The following is a 19,319-nucleotide window of genomic DNA, read 5'->3' as shown; positions in this document are numbered from 1 at the left end:
TCCTCCTCCTGTCCCTCCTCCTCTTCCTCCTTCTGTTCCTCCTCCTCCTCCTCCTCCTCCTGTTCCTCCTCCTCCTCCTGTTCCTCCTCCTCCTCCTGTTCCTCCTCCTGTCCCTCCTCCTCCTCCTCCTCCTGTTCCTCCTCCTCCTCCTGTTCCTCCTCCTCCTCCCCCTCCCACTATTATTTCTGAAGCAAGGGCAGCTTTAGCTAAAGCAAAGCCAACAGGTTGCTCCCCGAAGGATTATTTGACAATGTGACAGAGAGAGACCCTCACGACTGGGGGAAAATCACACCGTTACTTCAAAATAAATAGACACATACAACCCCTTTAGTTTTTCTAAAACAATAACCAGGAAATGCAAGGGATTAAAAAAGGCGCCTATGCCAGTAAGAGCTGAATAATGCAAAAAAAATGCTAACGTTTTAAATAAAAGGAGCTTAAAAACAATTAATCAAAGTCAAAAATTATAGCTCCTCCAGTTTTTAAAGGCACCGGCAACTTTCTACTCTCCGTAACTCTTGCCGGCTCCCAATCCCTGCTTCCAAAACTGACAGCTCCCCTAACGCTCAGCATTGTGGTCTCTCTCAAACCGCAACCCCCCCAATCTTCAGCATTGTGTCTCAACCAACTCCCCCCCAATCTTCAGCATTGTGTCTCAACCAACTCCCCCCCAATCTTCAGCATTGTGGTCTCGACCAACTCCCCCCCAATCTTCAGCATTGTGGTCTCGACCAACTCCCCCCCAATCTTCAGCATTGTGTCTCAACCAACACCCCCCAATCTTCAGCATTGTGGTCTCAACCAACTCACCCCCAATCTTCAGCATTGTGGTCTCAACCAACTCCCCCCCAATCTTCAGCATTGTGGTCTCAACCAACTCCCCCCCAATCTTCAGCATTGTGTCTCAACCAACTCCCCCCCAATCTTCAGCATTGTGGTCTCGACCAACTCCCCCCCAATCTTCAGCATTGTGGTCTCAACCAACTCCCCCCCAATCTTCAGCATTGTGTCTCAACCAACTCCCCCCCAATCTTCAGCATTGTGTCTCAACCAACTCCCCCCCAATCTTCAGCATTGTGTCTCAACCAACTCCCCCCCAATCTTCAGCATTGTGTCTCAACCAACACCCCCCAATCTTCAGCATTGTGGTCTCAACCAACTCCCCCCCAATCTTCAGCATTGTGGTCTCAACCAACTCCCGCCCCAATCTTCAGCATTGTGTCTCGACCAACTCCCCCCCAATCTTCAGCATTGTGGTCTCAACCAACACCCCCCAACCTTCAGCATTGTGTCTCAACCAACTCCCCCCCAATCTTCAGCATTGTGGTCTCAACCAACACCCCCCAATCTTCAGCATTGTGGTCTCAACCAACTCCCCCCCAATCTTCAGCATTGTGGGTCTCAACCAACACCCCCCAATCTTCAGCATTGTGGTCTCAACCAACTCCCCCCCAATCTTCAGCATTGTGTCTCAACCAACACCCCCCAATCTCACATTGTGGTCTCAACCACTCCCCCCCAATCTTCAGCATTGTGGTCTCAACCAACTCCCCCCCAATCTTCAGCATTGTGTCTCAACCAACTCCCCGCCCAATCTTCAGCATTGTGTCTCGACCAACTCCCCCCCAATCTTCAGCATTGTGGTCTCACCAACTCCCCCCAATCTCAGCATTGTGTCTCAACCAACTCCCCCCCAATCTTCAGCATTGTGTCTCAACCAACTGCCCCCCCAATCTTCAGCATTGTGTCTCAACCAACTCCCCCCCAATCTTCAGCATTGTGGTCTCAACCAACTCCCCCCCAATCTTCAGCATTGTGGTCTCAACCAACACCCCCCAACCTTCAGCATTGTGGTCTCAACCAACACCCCCCAATCTTCAGCATTGTGGTCTCGCCCAACTCCCCCCGAATCATCAGTATTGTGGTCTCTCCCAAACTGCCCCCCCCCCCCCCCACCCCCCACAATCTTCAGCAATGTGGTCTCTCCCAAACCCCACCCCCCAATCTTCAGCAATATGGTCTCTCCCAAACCGCACCTACCCCACCCCCCCCCCCCACCGCCAATCTTCAGCATTGTGGTCTCGCCCAACACCCCCCCAATCTTCAGCAATGTGGTCTCTCCCAACTCCGCCCCCCCGCACCCCCCAATCATCCGCATTGCGTTCTCTCCCAACTCCCCCCTAATCTTCAGCATTGTGGTCTCTCCCAACTCCCCCCTAATCTTCAGCATTGTGGTCTCTCCCAACTGCCCCCCCAATCTTCAGCATTGTGGTCTCTCCCAACTGCCCCATAATCTTCAGCATTGTGGTCTCTCCCAACTGCCCCCCCAATCTTCAGCATTGTGGTCTCTCCCAACTGCCCCATAATCTTCAGCATTGTGGTCTCTCCCAACTGCCCCCCCAATCTTCAGCATTGTGGTCTCTCCCAACTGCCCCATAATCTTCAGCATTGTGGTCTCTCCCAACTCCCCCCTAATCTTCAGCATTGTGGTCTCTCCCAACTGCCCCCCCAATCTTCAGCATTGTGGTCTCTCCCAACTCCCCCCTCCCAATCTTCAGCATTGTGGTCTCTCCCAACTGCCCCATAATCTTCAGCATTGTGGTCTCTCCCAACTGCCCCCCAATCTTCAGCATTGTGGTCTCTCCCAACTGCCCCCCCAATCTTCAGCATTGTGGTCTCTCCCAACTCCCCCCTCCCAATCTTCAGCATTGTGGTTTCTCCCAACTGCCCCCCCAGTCTTCAGCATTGTGGACTCTCCCAACTGCCCCCCCAGTCTTCAGCATTGTGGACTCTCCCAACTGCCCCCCCAGTCTTCAGCATTGTGGACTCTCCCAACTGCCCCCCCACTCTTCAGCATTGTGGACTCTCCCAACTGCCCCCCCCAGTCTTCAGCATTGTGGACTCTCCCAACTGCCCCCCCAGTCTTCAGCATTGTGGTCTCTCCCAACTGCCCCCTCCCAATCTTCAGCATTGTGGTCTCTCCCAACTGCCCCCCCCCCAATCTTCAGCATTGTGGTCTCTCCCAACACCCCCCTCCCAATCTTCAGCATTGTGGTCTCTCCCAACTCCCCCCTCCCAATCTTCAGCATTGTGGTCTCTCCCAACTGCCCCCCCCCCAATCTTCAGCATTGTGGTCTCTCCCAACACCCCCCTCCCAATCTTCAGCATTGTGGTCTCTCCCAACTGCCCCCCTCCCAATCTTCAGCATTGTGGTCTCTCCCAACTCCCCCCTCCCAATCTTCAGCATTGTGGTCTCTCCCAACTGCCCCCCCAATCTTCAGCATTGTGGACTCTCCCAACTCCCCCCTCCCAATCTTCAGCATTGTGGTCTCTCCCAACTGCCCCCCCCAATCTTCAGCATTGTGGACTCTCCCAACTGGCCCCCCCCAATCTTCAGCATTGTGGTCTCTCCCAACTGCCCCCCTCCCAATCTTCAGCATTGTGGTCTCTCCCAACTCCCCCCTCCCAATCTTCAGCATTGTGGTCTCTCCCAACTGCCCCCCAATCTTCAGCATTGTGGACTCTCCCAACTGCCCCCCCAATCTTCAGCATTGTGGTCTCTCCCAACTGCCCCCCCAATCTTCAGCATTGTGGTCTCTCCCAACTGCCCCCCCAATCTTCAGCATTGTGGTCTCTCCCAACTGCCCCCCCAATCTTCAGCATTGTGGTCTCTCCCAACTCCCCCCTCCCAATCTTCAGCATTGTGGTTTCTCCCAACTGCCCCCCCAGTCTTCAGCATTGTGGACTCTCCCAACTCCCCCCTCCCAATCTTCAGCATTGTGGTCTCTCCCAACTGCCCCCTCCCAATCTTCAGCATTGTGGTCTCTCCCAACACCCCCCTCCCAATCTTCAGCATTGTGGACTCTCCCAACTCCCCCCTCCCAATCTTCAGCATTGTGGTTTCTCCCAACTGCCCCCCCAGTCTTCAGCATTGTGGACTCTCCCAACTCCCCCCTCCCAATCTTCAGCATTGTGGTCTCTCCCAACTGCCCCCCTCCCAATCTTCAGCATTGTGGTCTCTCCCAACACCCCCCTCCCAATCTTCAGCATTGTGGTCTCTCCCAACTGCCCCCCCAATCTTCAGCATTGTGGTCTCTCCCAACTGCCCCATAATCTTCAGCATTGTGGTCTCTCCCAACTGCCCCCCCAATCTTCAGCATTGTGGTCTCTCCCAACTGCCCCATAATCTTCAGCATTGTGGTCTCTCCCAACTGCCCCCCCAATCTTCAGCATTGTGGTCTCTCCCAACTCCCCCCTCCCAATCTTCAGCATTGTGGTCTCTCCCAACTGCCCCATAATCTTCAGCATTGTGGTCTCTCCCAACTGCCCCCCAATCTTCAGCATTGTGGTCTCTCCCAACTGCCCCCCCAATCTTCAGCATTGTGGTCTCTCCCAACTCCCCCCTCCCAATCTTCAGCATTGTGGTTTCTCCCAACTGCCCCCCCAGTCTTCAGCATTGTGGACTCTCCCAACTGCCCCCCCAGTCTTCAGCATTGTGGACTCTCCCGACTGCCCCCCCAGTCTTCAGCATTGTGGACTCTCCCAACTGCCCCCCCCCCCAATCTTCAGCATTGTGGTCTCTCCCAACACCCCCCTCCCAATCTTCAGCATTGTGGTCTCTCCCAACTGCCCCCCTCCCAATCTTCAGCATTGTTTTCTCTCCCAACTCCCCCCTCCCAATCTTCAGCATTGTGGTCTCTCCCAACTGCCCCCCCAATCTTCAGCATTGTGGACTCTCCCAACTACCCCCTCCCAATCTTCAGCATTGTGGTCTCTCCCAACTGCCCCCCCAATCTTCAGCATTGTGGACTCTCCCAACTGCCCCCCCAATCTTCAGCATTGTGGTCTCTCCCAACTCCCCCCTCCCAATCTTCAGCATTGTGGTCTCTCCCAACTGCCCCATAATCTTCAGCATTGTGGTCTCTCCCAACTCCCCCCTAATCTTCAGCATTGTGGTCTCTCCCAACTGCCCCCCCAATCTTCAGCATTGTGGTCTCTCCCAACTCCCCCCTCCCAATCTTCAGCATTGTGGTCTCTCCCAACTCCCCCCTCCCAATCTTCAGCATTGTGGTCTCTCCCAACTGCCCCCCAATCTTCAGCATTGTGGTCTCTCCCAACTGCCCCCCCCAATCTTCAGCATTGTGGTCTCTCCCAACTCCCCCCTCCCAATCTTCAGCATTGTGGTTTCTCCCAACTGCCCCCCCAGTCTTCAGCATTGTGGACTCTCCCAACTGCCCCCCCAGTCTTCAGCATTGTGGACTCTCCCAACTGCCCCCCCAGTCTTCAGCATTGTGGACTCTCCCAACTGCCCCCCCAATCTTCAGCATTGTGGACTCTCCCAACTGCCCCCCCCAGTCTTCAGCATTGTGGATTCTCCCAACTGCCCCCCCAGTCTTCAGCATTGTGGTCTCTCCCAACTCCCCCCTCCCAATCTTCAGCATTGTGGTCTCTCCCAACTGCCCCCCCCCAATCTTCAGCATTGTGGTCTCTCCCAACACCCCCCTCCCAATCTTCAGCATTGTGGTCTCTCCCAACTGCCCCCCTCCCAATCTTCAGCATTGTGGTCTCTCCCAACTCCCCCCTCCCAATCTTCAGCATTGTGGTCTCTCCCAACTGCCCCCCCAATCTTCAGCATTGTGGACTCTCCCAACTGGCCCCCCCCAATCTTCAGCATTGTGGTCTCTCCCAACTGCCCCCCTCCCAATCTTCAGCATTGTGGTCTCTCCCAACTCCCCCCTCCCAATCTTCAGCATTGTGGTCTCTCCCAACTGCCCCCCCCAATCTTCAGCATTGTGGACTCTCCCAACTCCCCCCCCAATCTTCAGCATTGTGGTCTCTCCCAACTGCCCCCCCAATCTTCAGCATTGTGGACTCTCCCAACTGCCCCCCCCAATCTTCAGCATTGTGGTCTCTCCCAACTGCCCCCCCAATCTTCAGCATTGTGGTCTCTCCCAACTCCCCCCTCCCAATCTTCAGCATTGTGGTTCTCTCCCAACTGCCCCCCCCAGTCTTCAGCATTGTGGACTCTCCCAACTCCCCCCTCCCAATCTTCAGCATTGTGGTCTCTCCCAACTGCCCCCCTCCCAATCTTCAGCATTGTGGTCTCTCCCAACACCCCCTCCCAATCTTCAGCATTGTGGTCTCTCCCAACTCCCCCCTCCCAATCTTCAGCATTGTGGACTCTCCCAACTACCCCCTCCCAATCTTCAGCATTGTGGTCTCTCCCAACTGCCCCCCCAGTCTTCAGCATTGTGGACTCTCCCAACTCCCCCCTCCCAATCTTCAGCATTGTGGTCTCTCCCAACTGCCCCCCTCCCAATCTTCAGCATTGTGGTCTCTCCCAACACCCCCCTCCCAATCTTCAGCATTGTGGTCTCTCCCAACACCCCCCTCCCAATCTTCAGCATTGTGGACTCTCCCAATTCCCCCCCAATCTTCAGCATTGTGGTCTCTCCCAACTGCCCCCCCCCCCCAATCTTCAGCATTGTGGTCTCTCCCAACTGCCCCCCCCCCCCAATCTTCAGCATTGTGGTCTCTCCCAACTGCCCCCTCCCAATCTTCAGCATTGTGGACTCTCCCAACTCCCCCCCCCCAAACTTCAGCATTGTGGTCTCTCCCAACTGCCCCCTCCCAATCTTCAGCATTGTGGTCTCTCCCAACTGCCCCCCCCAATCTTCAGCATTGTGGACTCTCCCAACTGCCCCCCCCCAATCTTCAGCATTGTGGTCTCTCCCAACTCCCCCCTCCCAATCTTCAGCATTGTGGTCTCTCCCAACTGCCCCCCCAGTCTTCAGCATTGTGGACTCTCCCAACTCCCCCCCCCCAATCTTCAGCATTGTGGTCTCTCCCAACTGCCCCCCCCCCCAATCTTCAGCATTGTGGTCTCTCCCAACTGCCCCCCTCCCAATCTTCAGCATTGTGGACTCTCCCAATTCCCCCCCAATCTTCAGCATTGTGGTCTCTCCCAACACCCCCCCTCCCAATCTTCAGCATTGTGGTCTCTCCCAACACCCCCCCCCCCCCAATCTTCAGCATTGTGGTCTCTCCCAACACCCCACCCCCCCAATCTTCAGCATTGTGGTCTCTCCCTCCCCCACCTCAGCTGTGGCCCCTCCCACTCCCTGACCTCCCACCACCACCCACTCCCCTACCCCCCTCCTCCACTACACCACCCCCCACCCCCCCCCCCCCCCCCCCGCCCCACCACCGCCACCACCACCACACCCACCTCGCTTCTTCCCTCTCGTGGGCCTCGCCATCCCTGTTGAAGACCTTGACCCGACCCCAACCACCCCCTCTCCCCCTCCCCACCCGCGGTAACCCCCTTCACCAAACCTCCGACGTTGAGGGGACACGAGAGCAGCTGTGGGGTGGGGTGGGGTGGGGTGGGGGGGGGGGGGGGGTGGGACACCAAGCCGAGGTGGCTCCAATCCACGGCACCCTCCTTGGTCTCGCCTGCCAGCGACAGCACCGCCCACCACCCCGCCCCCCCCCCCCCCGCCGCCCACTGTAAAAGGGACATGGTGGGCACTCCTGCGTCTCCGGGTTTGCACCACCCCTCACCCTCAGGGAGGGTGGGTCGGGGGGAGGTGGATGTGGAGGGAGGGTGGGTCGGGGGGAGGGGGATGTGGAGGGAGGGTGGGTCGGGGGGAGGGGGATGTGGAGGGAGGGTGGGTCGGGGGGAGGTGGATGCGGAGGGAGGGTGTATATGAGAGGGTGGGTCGGGGGAGGTGGATGTGGAGGGAGGGTGAATCGGGGAGGGGGATGTGGAGGGAGGGTGGGTCGGGGGAGGGGGATGTGGAGGGAGGGTGAGTCGGGGGAGGGGGATGTGGAGGGAGGGTGAGTCGGGGGGAGGTGGATGCGGAGGGAGGGTGAGTCGGGTGGAGGGCGATGTGGAGGGAGGGTGAATCGGGGAGGGGGATGTGGAGGGAGGGTGAGTCTGGGGGAGGGGGATGTGGAGGGAGGGTGAGTCGGGGGGAGGGGGATGTGGAGGGAGGGTGAGTCGGGGGGAGGGGGATGTGGAGGGAGGGTGAGTCGGGGGAGGTGGATGTGGAGGGAGGGTGGGTCGGGGGGAGGTGGATGTGGAGGGAGGGTGAATCGGGGAGGGGGATGTGGAGGGAGGGTGAGTCGGGTGGAGGGCGATATGGAGGGAGGGTGAATCGGGGAGGGGATGTGGAGGGAGGGTGGGTCGGGGGGAGGTGGATGTGGAGGGAGGGTGAATCGGGGAGGGGGATGTGGAGGGAGGGTGGGTCGGGGGGAGGTGGATGTGGAGGGAGGGTGAGTCGGGTGGAGGGGGATGTGGAGGGAGGGTGAATCGGGGAGGGGGATGTGGAGGGAGGGTGAGTCGGGGGAGGTGGATGCGGAGGGAGGGTGGGTCGGGGGGGAGGGGGATGTGGAGGGAGGGTGAATCGGGGGAGGGGGATGTGGAGGGAGGGTGGGTCGGGGGGAGGTGGATGTGGAGGGAGGGTGAATCGGGGAGGGGGATATGGAGGGAGGGTGGGTCGGGGGAGGTGGATGTGGAGGGATGGTGAATCGGGGAGGGGGATGTGGAGGGAGGGAGGGTCGGGGGAGGGGGATGTGGAGGGAGGGTGAGTCGGGGGAGGGGGATGTGGAGGGAGGGTGAGTCGGGGGGAGGTGGATGCGGAGGGAGGGTGAGTCGGGTGGAGGGCGATGTGGAGGGAGGGTGAATCGGGGAGGGGGATGTGGAGGGAGGGTGAGTCTGGGGGAGGGGGATGTGGAGGGAGGGTGAGTCGGGGGGAGGGGGATGTGGAGGGAGGGTGAGTCGGGGGGAGGGGATGTGGAGGGAGGGTGAGTCGGGGGAGGTGGATGTGGAGGGAGGGTGGGTCGGGGGAGGTGGATGTGGAGGGAGGGTGAATCGGGGAGGGGGATGTGGAGGGAGGGTGAGTCGGGTGGAGGGCGATATGGAGGGAGGGTGAATCGGGGAGGGGGATGTGGAGGGAGGGTGGGTCGGGGGGAGGTGGATGTGGAGGGAGGGTGAATCGGGGAGGGGGATGTGGAGGGAGGGTGGGTCGGGGGGAGGTGGATGTGGAGGGAGGGTGAGTCGGGTGGAGGGGGATGTGGAGGGAGGGTGAATCGGGGAGGGGGATGTGGAGGGAGGGTGAGTCGGGGGAGGTGGATGCGGAGGGAGGGTGAGTCGGGGGGAGGTGGATGTGGAGGGAGGGTGAGTCGGGTGGAGGGGGATGTGGAGGGAGGGTGAATCGGGGAGGGGGATGTGGAGGGAGGGTGAGTCGGGGGAGGGGGATGTGGAGGGAGGGTGGGTCGGGGGAGGGGGATGTGGAGGGAGGATGAGTCGGGTGGAGGGCGATGTGGAGGGAGGGTGAATCGGGGAGGGGGATGTGGAGGGAGGGTGAGTCTGGGGGAGGGGGATGTGGAGGGAGGGTGAGTCGGGGGGAGGGGGATGTGGAGGGAGGGTGAGTCGGGGGGGAGGGGGATGTGGAGGGAGGGTGAGTCGGGTGGAGGGCGATGTGGAGGGATGGTGAATCGGGGAGGGGGATGTGGAGGGAGGGTGAGTCGGGGGAGGGGGATGTGGAGGGAGGGTGGGTCGGGGGAGGGGGATGTGGAGGGAGGGTGAGTCGGGTGGAGGGCGATGTGGAGGGAGGGTGAATCGGGGAGGGGGATGTGGAGGGAGGGTGGGTCGGGGGAGGGGGATATGGAGGGAGGGTGAGTTGGGTGGAGGGCGATGTGGAGGGACGGTGAATCGGGGAGGGGGATGTGGAGGGAGGGTGGGTCAGGGGAGGGGGATGTGGAGGGAGGGTGAGTCGGGGGAGGTGGATGTGGAGGGAGGGTGAATCGGGGAGGGGGATGTGGAGGGAGGGTGGGTCGGGGGAGGTGGATGCGGAGGGAGGGTGAGTCGGGGGGAGGTGGATGTGGAGGGAGGGTGAGTCGGGTGGAGGGCGATGTGGAGGGAGGGTGAATCGGGGAGGGGGATGTGGAGGGACGGTGAATCTGGGAGGGGGATGTGGAGGGAGGGTGAGTCGGGGGGAGGGGGATGTGGAGGGAGGGTGGGTCGGGGGAGGGGGATGTGGAGGGACGGTGAATCTGGGAGGGGGATGTGGAGGGAGGGCGAGTCAGGGGGAGGGGGATGTGGAGGGAGGGTGAGTCGGGGGAGAGGGGGATGTAGAGGGAGGGCGAGTCGGGGGGGGGAGGGGGATGTGGAGGGAGGGCGAGTCGGGGGGAGGGGGATGTGGAGGGAGGGTGAGTCGGGGGGAGGGGGATGTGGAGGGAGGGTGAGTCTGGGGGAGGGGGATGTGGAGGGAGGGTGGGTCGGGGGAGGGGGATGTGGAGGGAGGGTGAGTCGGGGGGAGGGGTATGTGGAGGGAGGGTGAGTCGGGTGGAGGGCGATGTGGAGGGAGGGTGAGTCGGGTGGAGGGGGATGTGGAGGGAGGGTGAGTCTGGGGGAGGGGGATGTGGAGGGAGGGTGAGTCGGGGGGAGCGGGATGTGGAGGGAGGGTGAGTCTGGGGGAGGGCGATGTGAAGGGAGGGTGAGTCGGGGAGGGGGATGTGGAGGGAGGGTGAATCGGGGAGGGGGATGTGGAGGGAGGGCGAGTCGGGGGAGGGGGAGGGGGATGTGGAGGGAGGGCGAGTCAGGGGGAGGGGGATGTGGAGGGAGGGTGAGTCGGGGGAGAGGGGGATGTAGAGGGAGGGCGAGTCGGGGGGGGGAGGGGGATGTGGAGGGAGGGTGAGTTGGGGGGAGGGGGATGTGGAGGGAGGGCGAGTCGGGGGGAGGGGGATGTGGAGGGAGGGTGAGTTGGGGGGAGGGGGATGTGGAGGGAGGGCAAGTGGGGGGAGGGGGATGTGGAGGGAGGGTGAGTCGGGGGGAGCGGGATGTGGAGGGAGGGTGAGTCTGGGGGAGGGGGATGTGGAGGGAGGGTGAGTCGGGGGGAGGGGGATGTGGAGGGAGGGTGAGTCGGGGGGAGGGGGATGTGGAGGGAGGGTGAGTCACGGGAGGGGGCGGGAGGACGAGTCGGGGGAGGGGGAGGGGGATGTGGAGGGAGGGCGAGTCCGGGGAGGGGGATGGAGGGTGAGTCCGGGGAGGGGAAGGGAGGGCGAGTCGGGGGAGGGGGATGTGGAGGGAGGGTGAGTCGGGGGGAGGGGGATGTGGAGGGAGGGCGAGTCTGGGGGAGGGGGATGTGGAGGGGGGATGAGTCGGGGGGAGGGGGATGTGGAGGGAGGGTGAGTCGGGGGGAGGGGGATGTGGAGGGAGGGTGAGTCGGGGGGAGGGGGATGTGGAGGGAGGGTGAGTCGGGGGGAGGGGGATGTGGAGGGAGGGTGAGTCACGGGAGGGGGCGGGAGGACGAGTCGGGGGAGGGGGAGGGGGATGTGGAGGGAGGGCGAGTCCGGGGAGGGGGATGGAGGGTGAGTCCGGGGAGGGGAAGGGAGGGCGAGTCGGGGGAGGGGGATGTGGAGGGAGGGTGAGTCGGGGGGAGGGGGATGTGGAGGGAGGGCGAGTCTGGGGGAGGGGGATGTGGAGGGGGGATGAGTCGGGGGGAGGGGGATGTGGAGGGAGGGTGAGCCGGGGGGGAAGGGGATGTGGAGGGAGAGCGAGTCGGGGGGAGGGGGATGTGGAGGGAGGGTGAGTCGGGGGGAGGGGGATGTGGAGGGAGAGCGAGTCGGGGGGAGGGGGATGTGGAGGGAGGGGGAGTCGGGGGGAGGGGGATGTGGAGGGAGGGGGAGTCGGGGGGAGGGGGATGTGGAGGGAGGGTGAGCCGGGGGGGAAGGGGATGTGGAGGGAGAGCGAGTCGGGGGGAGGGGGATGTGGAGGGGGGATGAGTCGGGGGGAGGGGGATGTGGAGGGAGGGTGAGTCGGGGGGAGGGGGATGTGGAGGGAGGGTGAGTCGGGGGGAGGGGGATGTGGAGGGAGGGGGAGTCGGGTGGAGGGCGATGTGGAGGGACGGTGAATCTGGGAGGGGGATGTGGAGGGAGGGTGATTCGGGGGGAGGGGGATGTGGAGGGAGGGTGAGTCGGGTGGAGGGCGATGTGGAGGGATGGTGAATCGGGGAGGGGGATGTGGAGGGAGGGTGAGTCGGGGGGAGGTGGATGTGGAGGGAGGGTGAATCGGGGCGGGGGATGTGGAGGGAGGGTGAGTCGGGGGAGGGGGATGTGGAGGGAGGGTGGGTCGGGGGGGGATGTGGAGGGAGGGCGAGTTGGGGGATGCGGATCAGGAGGGCGAGTCGGGGGGAGGGATGTGGAGGGAGGGCGAGTCGGGGGGAAGGGATGTGGAGGGAGGAGGGGTCGGGGGAGGGATGTGGAGGGAGGGTGAGTCGGGGGGGAGGGATGTGGAGGGAGGGCGAGTCGGGGGGAGGGATGTGGAGGGAGGGCGAGTCGGGGGGGAGGGATGTGGAGGGAGGGTGAGTCGGGGGAGGGGGCGGGAGGGCGAGTCAGGGGGGAGGGCAATGAGGCGGGGGGGGCGAGTCGGGGGAGGGGTGGGTGGGAATGGCGCGCGGTGCCGCTGGTGGGGGGGGCGGGGCCACGCAGGTGGAGGGGGCAGGGCCTTAGCCACACTCCCTCGCTGCTAACGTCCCTCCCACCTCCTCTTCCCACCACAGGTGCCACGTTCGGAGGCGCCGGATGGTGGAGCCTTGGCGTCGGTTGGCGTGTGCCTGCAGCTGGTGGGCCTGGTCCTCTCGCTCCTCGGGTGGTTGGCCTCGGGTGCCTGCTGCGCCCTGCCCCTCTGGAAGATCACCGTCTTCAGCGGGCAGACCCTGATGATCAAGCAGAAGATGACCGAGGGCCTGTGGGTCAGCTGTATCCTGCCCGGGCCCGGGAAGGCTAACTGTCGGGCCTTCAGCAGCTCGGGCAAGGAGGTGACCCTGGACGTGCAGATAGGCCGTATCCTCACCCTGACCACCGTGACCATGGCCTTCCTGGGACTGTGCGTCAACTGCCTTGGCACCAGGTGCATCAGCTGCGTCCCCAGACAGGGGGTCAAGTCCAGGCTCCTGACCGCCTCAGGAGTGGTCTTCATTGTGGCCGGCACTGCCCAGCTCTTGGCTGTCACCTGGCCGGCCTACGTGCTGGCCACCGACTTCCACCACCCGCTGGTCTCCGAGGTCCTGCACATCTCCATCGGGCCCTGCATCTACATCGGCTGGGCGGCAGGAGCCCTGCTCCTGATGGGGGGTTGCCTGCTGGGGTGTCCATGCTGCCGCCGCTGCAGGAGACCCGACTATGATGGGCAGTACCCGGCGGGCAGGGCCTCCGACGGCGCAGCGAGGAACTTTGTGTGAAGCGGATACCCTCCCCCCTCCATTACCACCCCCCCCCCCCAACCTTCCGGCATCTCCGACACCATCCCCGACCACCACCTCCACACCCCCCCCCCCCACCCAAAAGCCCTCCCCGAAAACCCTCACCCGAAACACAGGCCAATGGGCACTGCCCGGCGATCTCGGACGGCGGGCATCTCTCAGATCGGAAGTGTGGATCGGAAATTCTCTGCACTCTCGCATTTGTCCTCTCGCGACCCTTCCAAATTTGGCGCCAAAGGGGCGAGTGCAAGAATGAGCTTTGGAAATTTTGCATTCTTGCATTTGTCCTCTCGCGACCCTTCCAAATTTGGCGCCAAAGGGGCGAGTGCAAGAATGAGCTTTGGAAGTTTTGCATTCTTGCATTTGTCCTCTCGCGACCCTTCCAAATTTGGCGCCAAAGGGGCGAGTGCAAGAATGAGCTTTGGAAATTTTGCATTCTTGCATTTGTCCTCTCACAATCCTCTGAAATTTGGGCATTATATCTACGTGCAAGATGAATAGATTCAACCGAATATCTCTTTTTGTTCTAAGTAATATTTTAGATTAATATCCGTTTACAACCTACAGTGTCATATCCTGGTTCTAACCCTCCCATACTGTGCAATATCTAACACCTTCATTATCCTAAAAAAACCCCCAATCTGGTTCACTCATGTCCCTGAGGGAAAGAAATCTGCCCTCCTTACTCGGTCTGGCCTAGATGTGATTCCAGACCTCCAGCAATGTGGTTGACTCTTGAGCTGCCCCTTTGAAACTTACCCAGTGAAGGCACTTGGTTGAATTTGGGGGCAGCAACACACACACACACACACACACACACACATACACAGAGCGAGAGAGAGGGGGGTAGAGAGAGACAGGGGAGGTCAGAGAGAGGGGGGAAAGAGAGAGGGCGGACAGAGGGAGAGACAGACACAGTCAGAGAAAGACAGACAATCAGATAAACACAGAGAGAGAGAGAGAGAGAGGCACAGAGAGAGACAAAGACAGAGAGACAGGGGGACAGAGGGAAGGGGGCAGAAGGAGAGAGAGACACAGAGAGAGAGAGAGAGGCACATAGAGAGAGAGACAGGGAGAGAGAGAGATAGGGAAAGAGAGAAGAGAGAGACACAGAGAGAGAGAGAGGCAGAGAAAGAGAGAAGCAGAGAGAGAGAAAGAGAAAAGAGAGAGACAGACAGACAGAGAGAGAGAGAGAGGCACAGAGAGAGAGACACACACACACACACACACACACACACACTGACAGAGTGAGAGAGAGGGACACAGAGAGACAGAGACAGAGACAAAGGGACACAGAGAGAGATAGAGAGACAGACAGAGAGAGAGGCACAGAGTGAGAGAGAGACACACACACACACACACAGAGACAGAGTGTGAGACAGAGTGAGAGAGACAGAGAGAGGGACACAGAGAGAGAGAGACAGAGAGAGACAAAGGGACACAGAGAGAGATAGAGAGACAGACAGAGAGAGAGGCACAGAGTGAGAGAGAAACACACACACACACACACAGAGACAGAGTGTGAGACAGAGTGAGAGAGACAGAGAGAGGGACACAGAGAGAGAGAGACAGAGAGAGACAAAGGGACACAGAGAGAGATAGGGAGACAGAGAGACAGACATAGAGAGAGAGAGACAGAGAGAGAGAGACAGAGTGAGAGAGAGAGAGAGAGAGAGGGACACAGAGGGAGAGAGATAGAGAGACAGAGACACCGAGAGAGAGAGAAAGACAGAGAGGGACAGAGAGAGAGAGAGAGACAGAGAGAGACACACACAAAGAGAGACAGAGAGAGAGGGACACAGAGAGAGAGAGGGAGAGACAGGGAGAGAGAGTGACAGTGAGACAGAGGGTGACAGACAGAGAGAGAGACAGAGAGAGAGAGAGGGATATTAATCCCGCTGGTTGGTGGGGGTGGGGGAGTCTAGGACGAGGGGAGCAGAGTCTAAATTTAGAGTCAGACCTATCGGGAGTGAAATTAGGAAACGCTCCTTCACACAAAGGGCGGGAGAGGATTGGATCTCCCTCTTCCCCCCCCCACCCCACAACGGCAACCGGTCCCTCTGCCGATTGTTAAGCTCGAACAGATCGACGTGCGTTCGTCGGAAGAGAGCGGGGTGGGGGGGGTGGGGGTGGGGGGAAGTGGCGTTGAGGAGGAACACGTGGATCAGCCACAGGCTTGTTAAAGAGGGGAGAGGGGGAGGAGGGGGGGGGGGGCGGAGCACAGGCTGTTCGGCTAGGGAGGCAAGCGCGCGTAGGGTCTACCACACCGTAACACCCCCTCCCTGCCAACCAACACCCCCCCCCCACCTCAAAAACCTCGAGGCCATGCGCCACCCCCTTCCCCCGACACTAACCCACGAGGCCCTCGCCCTCTGCACCTGAAGGGGACCGACCAATTTTTATTTTGTGGCTTTTGTATGGACTGTATTGATGTATTAAAGCAATAAAAATGTTTCTCTTCGAGCGACTTTTCCCATCAGTACTGAGCATCGCTGTTGAGGAGCCTACACCGACTCTATCCCCACTACCACTCCCGCTCCCCACCCCCTCCCCCCACCACCAAATCCCCTCCCCGCCCAACACAGAGGGGTCTCCCCACCTTTCAGACCGGCTCCGCACCGGACCAATAACGGGTTGCCTTGGCGAGGGAGCTCCCCACCCACAGCCTGAGCGACAAGGCCCGATTGGCGAGGGAACCCCCTCCACAGCCCGAACAACAAGGCCCGATTGGTGAGGGAACCCCCCCGACAGCCTGAGCGACAAGGCCCGATTGGCGAGGGAGCCCCCCCCCCCACAGCCTGAGCGACAAGGCCCGATGGTGCGAGGGAGCTCACACAGCCTGAGCGACAAGGCCCGATTTGCGAGGGAGCCCCCAACAGCCTGAGCGACAAGGCCCGATTGGCGAGGGAGCCCCCTCCACAGCCTGAGCGACAAGGCCCGATTTGCGAGGGAGCTCCCCCCCCACACAGCCTGAGCGACAAGGCCCGATTGGTGAGGGAGCCCCCTCCACAGCCTGAACGACAAGGCCCGATGGGCAAGGGAGCTCCCCACCCACAGCCTGAGCGACAATGCCCAATTGGTGAGGGAGCTCCCCCCACAGCCTGAACGACAAGGCCCGATGGTGCGAGGGAGCTCACACAGCCTGAGCGACAAGGCCCGATTTGCGAGGGAGCCCCCAACAGCCTGAGCGACAAGGCCCGATTGGCGAGGGAGCCCCCTCCACAGCCTGAGCGACAAGGCCCGATTTGCGAGGGAGCTCCCCCCCCCGCCAAAGCCTGAGCGACAAGGCCCAATTTGCGAGGGAGCTCCCCCCCCCACAGCCTGAGCGACAAGGCCCAATTGGCGAGGGAGCTCCCCCCCCACAGCCTGAGCGACAAGGCCCGATTTGCGAGGGAGCCCCCCACAGCCTGAGCGACAAGGCCCAATTGGCGAGGGAGCTCCCCCCACAGCCTGAGCGACAAGGCCCAATTTGCGAGGGAGCTCCCCCCCCCACAGCCTGAGCGACAAGGCCCGATTTGCGAGGGAGCCCCCCACACAGCCTGAGTGACAAGGCCCGATTGGCGAGGGAGCCCCCTCCACAGCCTGAGCGACAAGGCCCGATTGGCGAGGGAGCCCCCCACACAGCCTGAGCGACAAGGCCCGATTTGCGAGGGAGCTCCCCCACAGCCTGAGTGACAAGGCCCGATGGGCGAGGGAGCCCCCCCCCCACAGCCTGAGAGACAAGGCCCAATTTGCGAGGGAGCTCCCCTCCACAGCCTGAGCAACAAGGCCCGATTTGCGAGGGAGCCCCCCCCCCCCCCCCACAGCCTGAGTGACAAGGCCCGATGGGCGAGGGAGCTCCCCCCACAGCCTGAGCGACAAGGCCCGATTTGCGAGGGAGCTCCCCCCACAGCCTGAGCGACAAGGCCCAATTGGCGAGGGAGGTCCCCCCACAGCCTGAGCGACAAGGCCCAATTGGCGAGGGAGCTCCCCACCCACACAGCCTGAGCGACAAGGCCCGATTTGTGAGGGAGCCCCCCACACAGCCTGAGCGACAAGGCCCAATTGGCGAGGGAGCTCCCACAGCCTGAGCGACAAGGCCCGATGTCAATTCCCACCCCCTCCCCTCTCCCCGCCCTCAAAATCATCCAGCAGGCCTCAGGCCTCCAGGTAGGCTTCCGAGAGGAGGGTTCATGAGCAGTCAGACGATGTGCCGAGTCAACACCGCCCCCATAGGTGGCGCAGGAGAGGCGCAGGCCTCAGGCTGGCCTAGTTAGCGCACCGTTGGCCGTTCTCCCACCCGACTGTGTGGCATCGCCGGCCCCAATCGTGACAAGGATTAACCCTGTCTGACCCTCGCCTCCTAGGGTCTTCACCCATGAAGGACAAGCTCAGGACCACACCACCCAGCCCTCCCCTCCTGAAGAAAAAATTATTTTGAACCTCAGGTCCACTGGTGTATCCATCTTTTTAATAATAATCCAGGTGGCTGCTGGCTTTGTGCCTACATATTCAACGATTGCCAGCAAAGATCAAAGCATTGTGTCTCAATCAGTTCACCAATTCCCAGAGAACAGCACATGCCCATTCCCTCTCCCAAAACCGAGACACTGAGAGGGGCTAAAAGTATGATTTTTGCCACCCTTTTTTTCCCTGGAGGCCCACTTTTTCTTCGGGGCGAAGGTCAGAGGGAGGTGGAATGGGGCGGGCGTGGAGATATCTCACCAGGCTTCTGCATCCCTTTGCATCAGCATGTGGAGGGCTGCAGGGGCCAGGGTTATCAGGCCTCATGCCTGGACGAACAGGCCTCAAGCCTGGACAAACAGGCCTTAAGCCTGGACAAACAGGCCTCAAGTCTGGACAAACAGGCCTCAAGCCTGGACCAACAGGCCTCAAGCCTGGGCCAACAGGCCTCGTCTGGACAAACAGGCCTCAAGTCTGGACCAACAGGCCTCAAGTCTGGACCAACAGGCCTCAATTCTGGACAAACATGCCTCAAGCCTGGACAAACATGCCTCAAGTCTGGACAAACAGGCCTCAAGCCTGGACAAACAGGCCTCAACCTGGGCCAACAGGCCTCAACCTGGGCCAACAGGCCTCAAGCCTGGACCAACTGGCCTTAAGTCTGGACAAACAGGCCTCAAGTCTGGACCAACACGCCTCAAGCCTAAAACAACAGGACTCAAGTCTGGACAAACATGCCTCAAGTCTGGACAAACAGGCCTCAAGCCTGGACCAACAGGCCTCAACCTGGGCCTACAGGCCTCAAGCCTGGACCAACAGGCCTCAAGGCTGGACCAACAGGCCTCAAGCTTGGACAAACAGGCCTCAAGTCTGGGCCAACAGGTCTCAAGTCTGGACCAACAAGCCTCAAGCCTGGAGCAACAGGCCTCAAGTCTGGACAAACAGGCCTCAAGTCTGGGCCAACAGGCCTCAAGTCTGGGCCAACAGGTCTCAAGTCTGGACAAACAGGCCTCAAGCCTGGGCCAACAGGCCTCAAGACTGGGCCAACGTGCCTCAAGCCTGGACTAACAGGCCTCAAGCCTGGACAAACAGGCCTCAAGCCTGGACAAACAGGCCTCACGCCTGGGCCAACAGGTCTCAAGCCTGGACAAACAGGCCTCAAGCCTGGGCCAACAAGCCTCAAGCCTGGGCCAACAGGTCTCAAGCCTGGACAAACAGCCTCGTCTGGACAAACAGGCCTCAAGCCTGGACCAACAGGCCTCAAGCCTGGACAAACAGGCCTCAAGCCTGGACCAACAGGCCTCAAGCCTGGACCAGCAGGCCTCAAGCCTGGACTAACAGGCCTTAAGTCTGGACAAACAGGCCTCAAGTCTGGACCAACTGGCCTCAAGCCTGGGCCAACAGGCCTCAAGCCTGGGCCAACAAGCCTCAAGCCTGGGCCAACAAGCCTCGTCTAGCCCAACAGGCCTCAAGTATAGGCCAACAAGCCTCAAGTCTGGACTAACAAGCCTCAAGCCTGTACCAACAAACCTCAAGCCTGGGCCAACAGGGCCTGGACCAACAAGCCTCAGGTCTGGGCTAACATGCCTCAAGCCTTGGCCAACAGGC

At 60.9% G+C, this 19,319-nt stretch overlaps 1 protein-coding gene and 1 pseudogene across 1 annotated transcript in view; both read left to right on the top strand.

Annotated features, from left to right (window-relative positions):
- Positions 1-13,247, top strand: part of LOC121273060 (claudin-4-like) — a 36,775-nt gene extending 23,528 nt beyond the window's left edge. Inside the window, exon 3 of the mRNA XM_041180012.1 lies at positions 12,567-13,247. Coding sequence (XP_041035946.1) covers positions 12,567-13,247 — 681 coding nt within the window. The remainder of the gene's footprint in view (positions 1-12,566) is intronic.
- A 4,628-nt stretch (positions 13,248-17,875) lies between these two features.
- The window catches only part of LOC121273059, a 2,057-nt pseudogene continuing 613 nt past the window's right edge, over positions 17,876-19,319 (top strand).

Source organism: Carcharodon carcharias, chromosome 38, assembly GCF_017639515.1.
Source record: "Carcharodon carcharias isolate sCarCar2 chromosome 38, sCarCar2.pri, whole genome shotgun sequence".
NCBI lineage: Eukaryota > Metazoa > Chordata > Chondrichthyes > Lamniformes > Lamnidae > Carcharodon > Carcharodon carcharias.
Note: the sequence above shows the minus strand (reverse complement) of the source record. Positions and strands in the feature narration are given on the sequence as shown.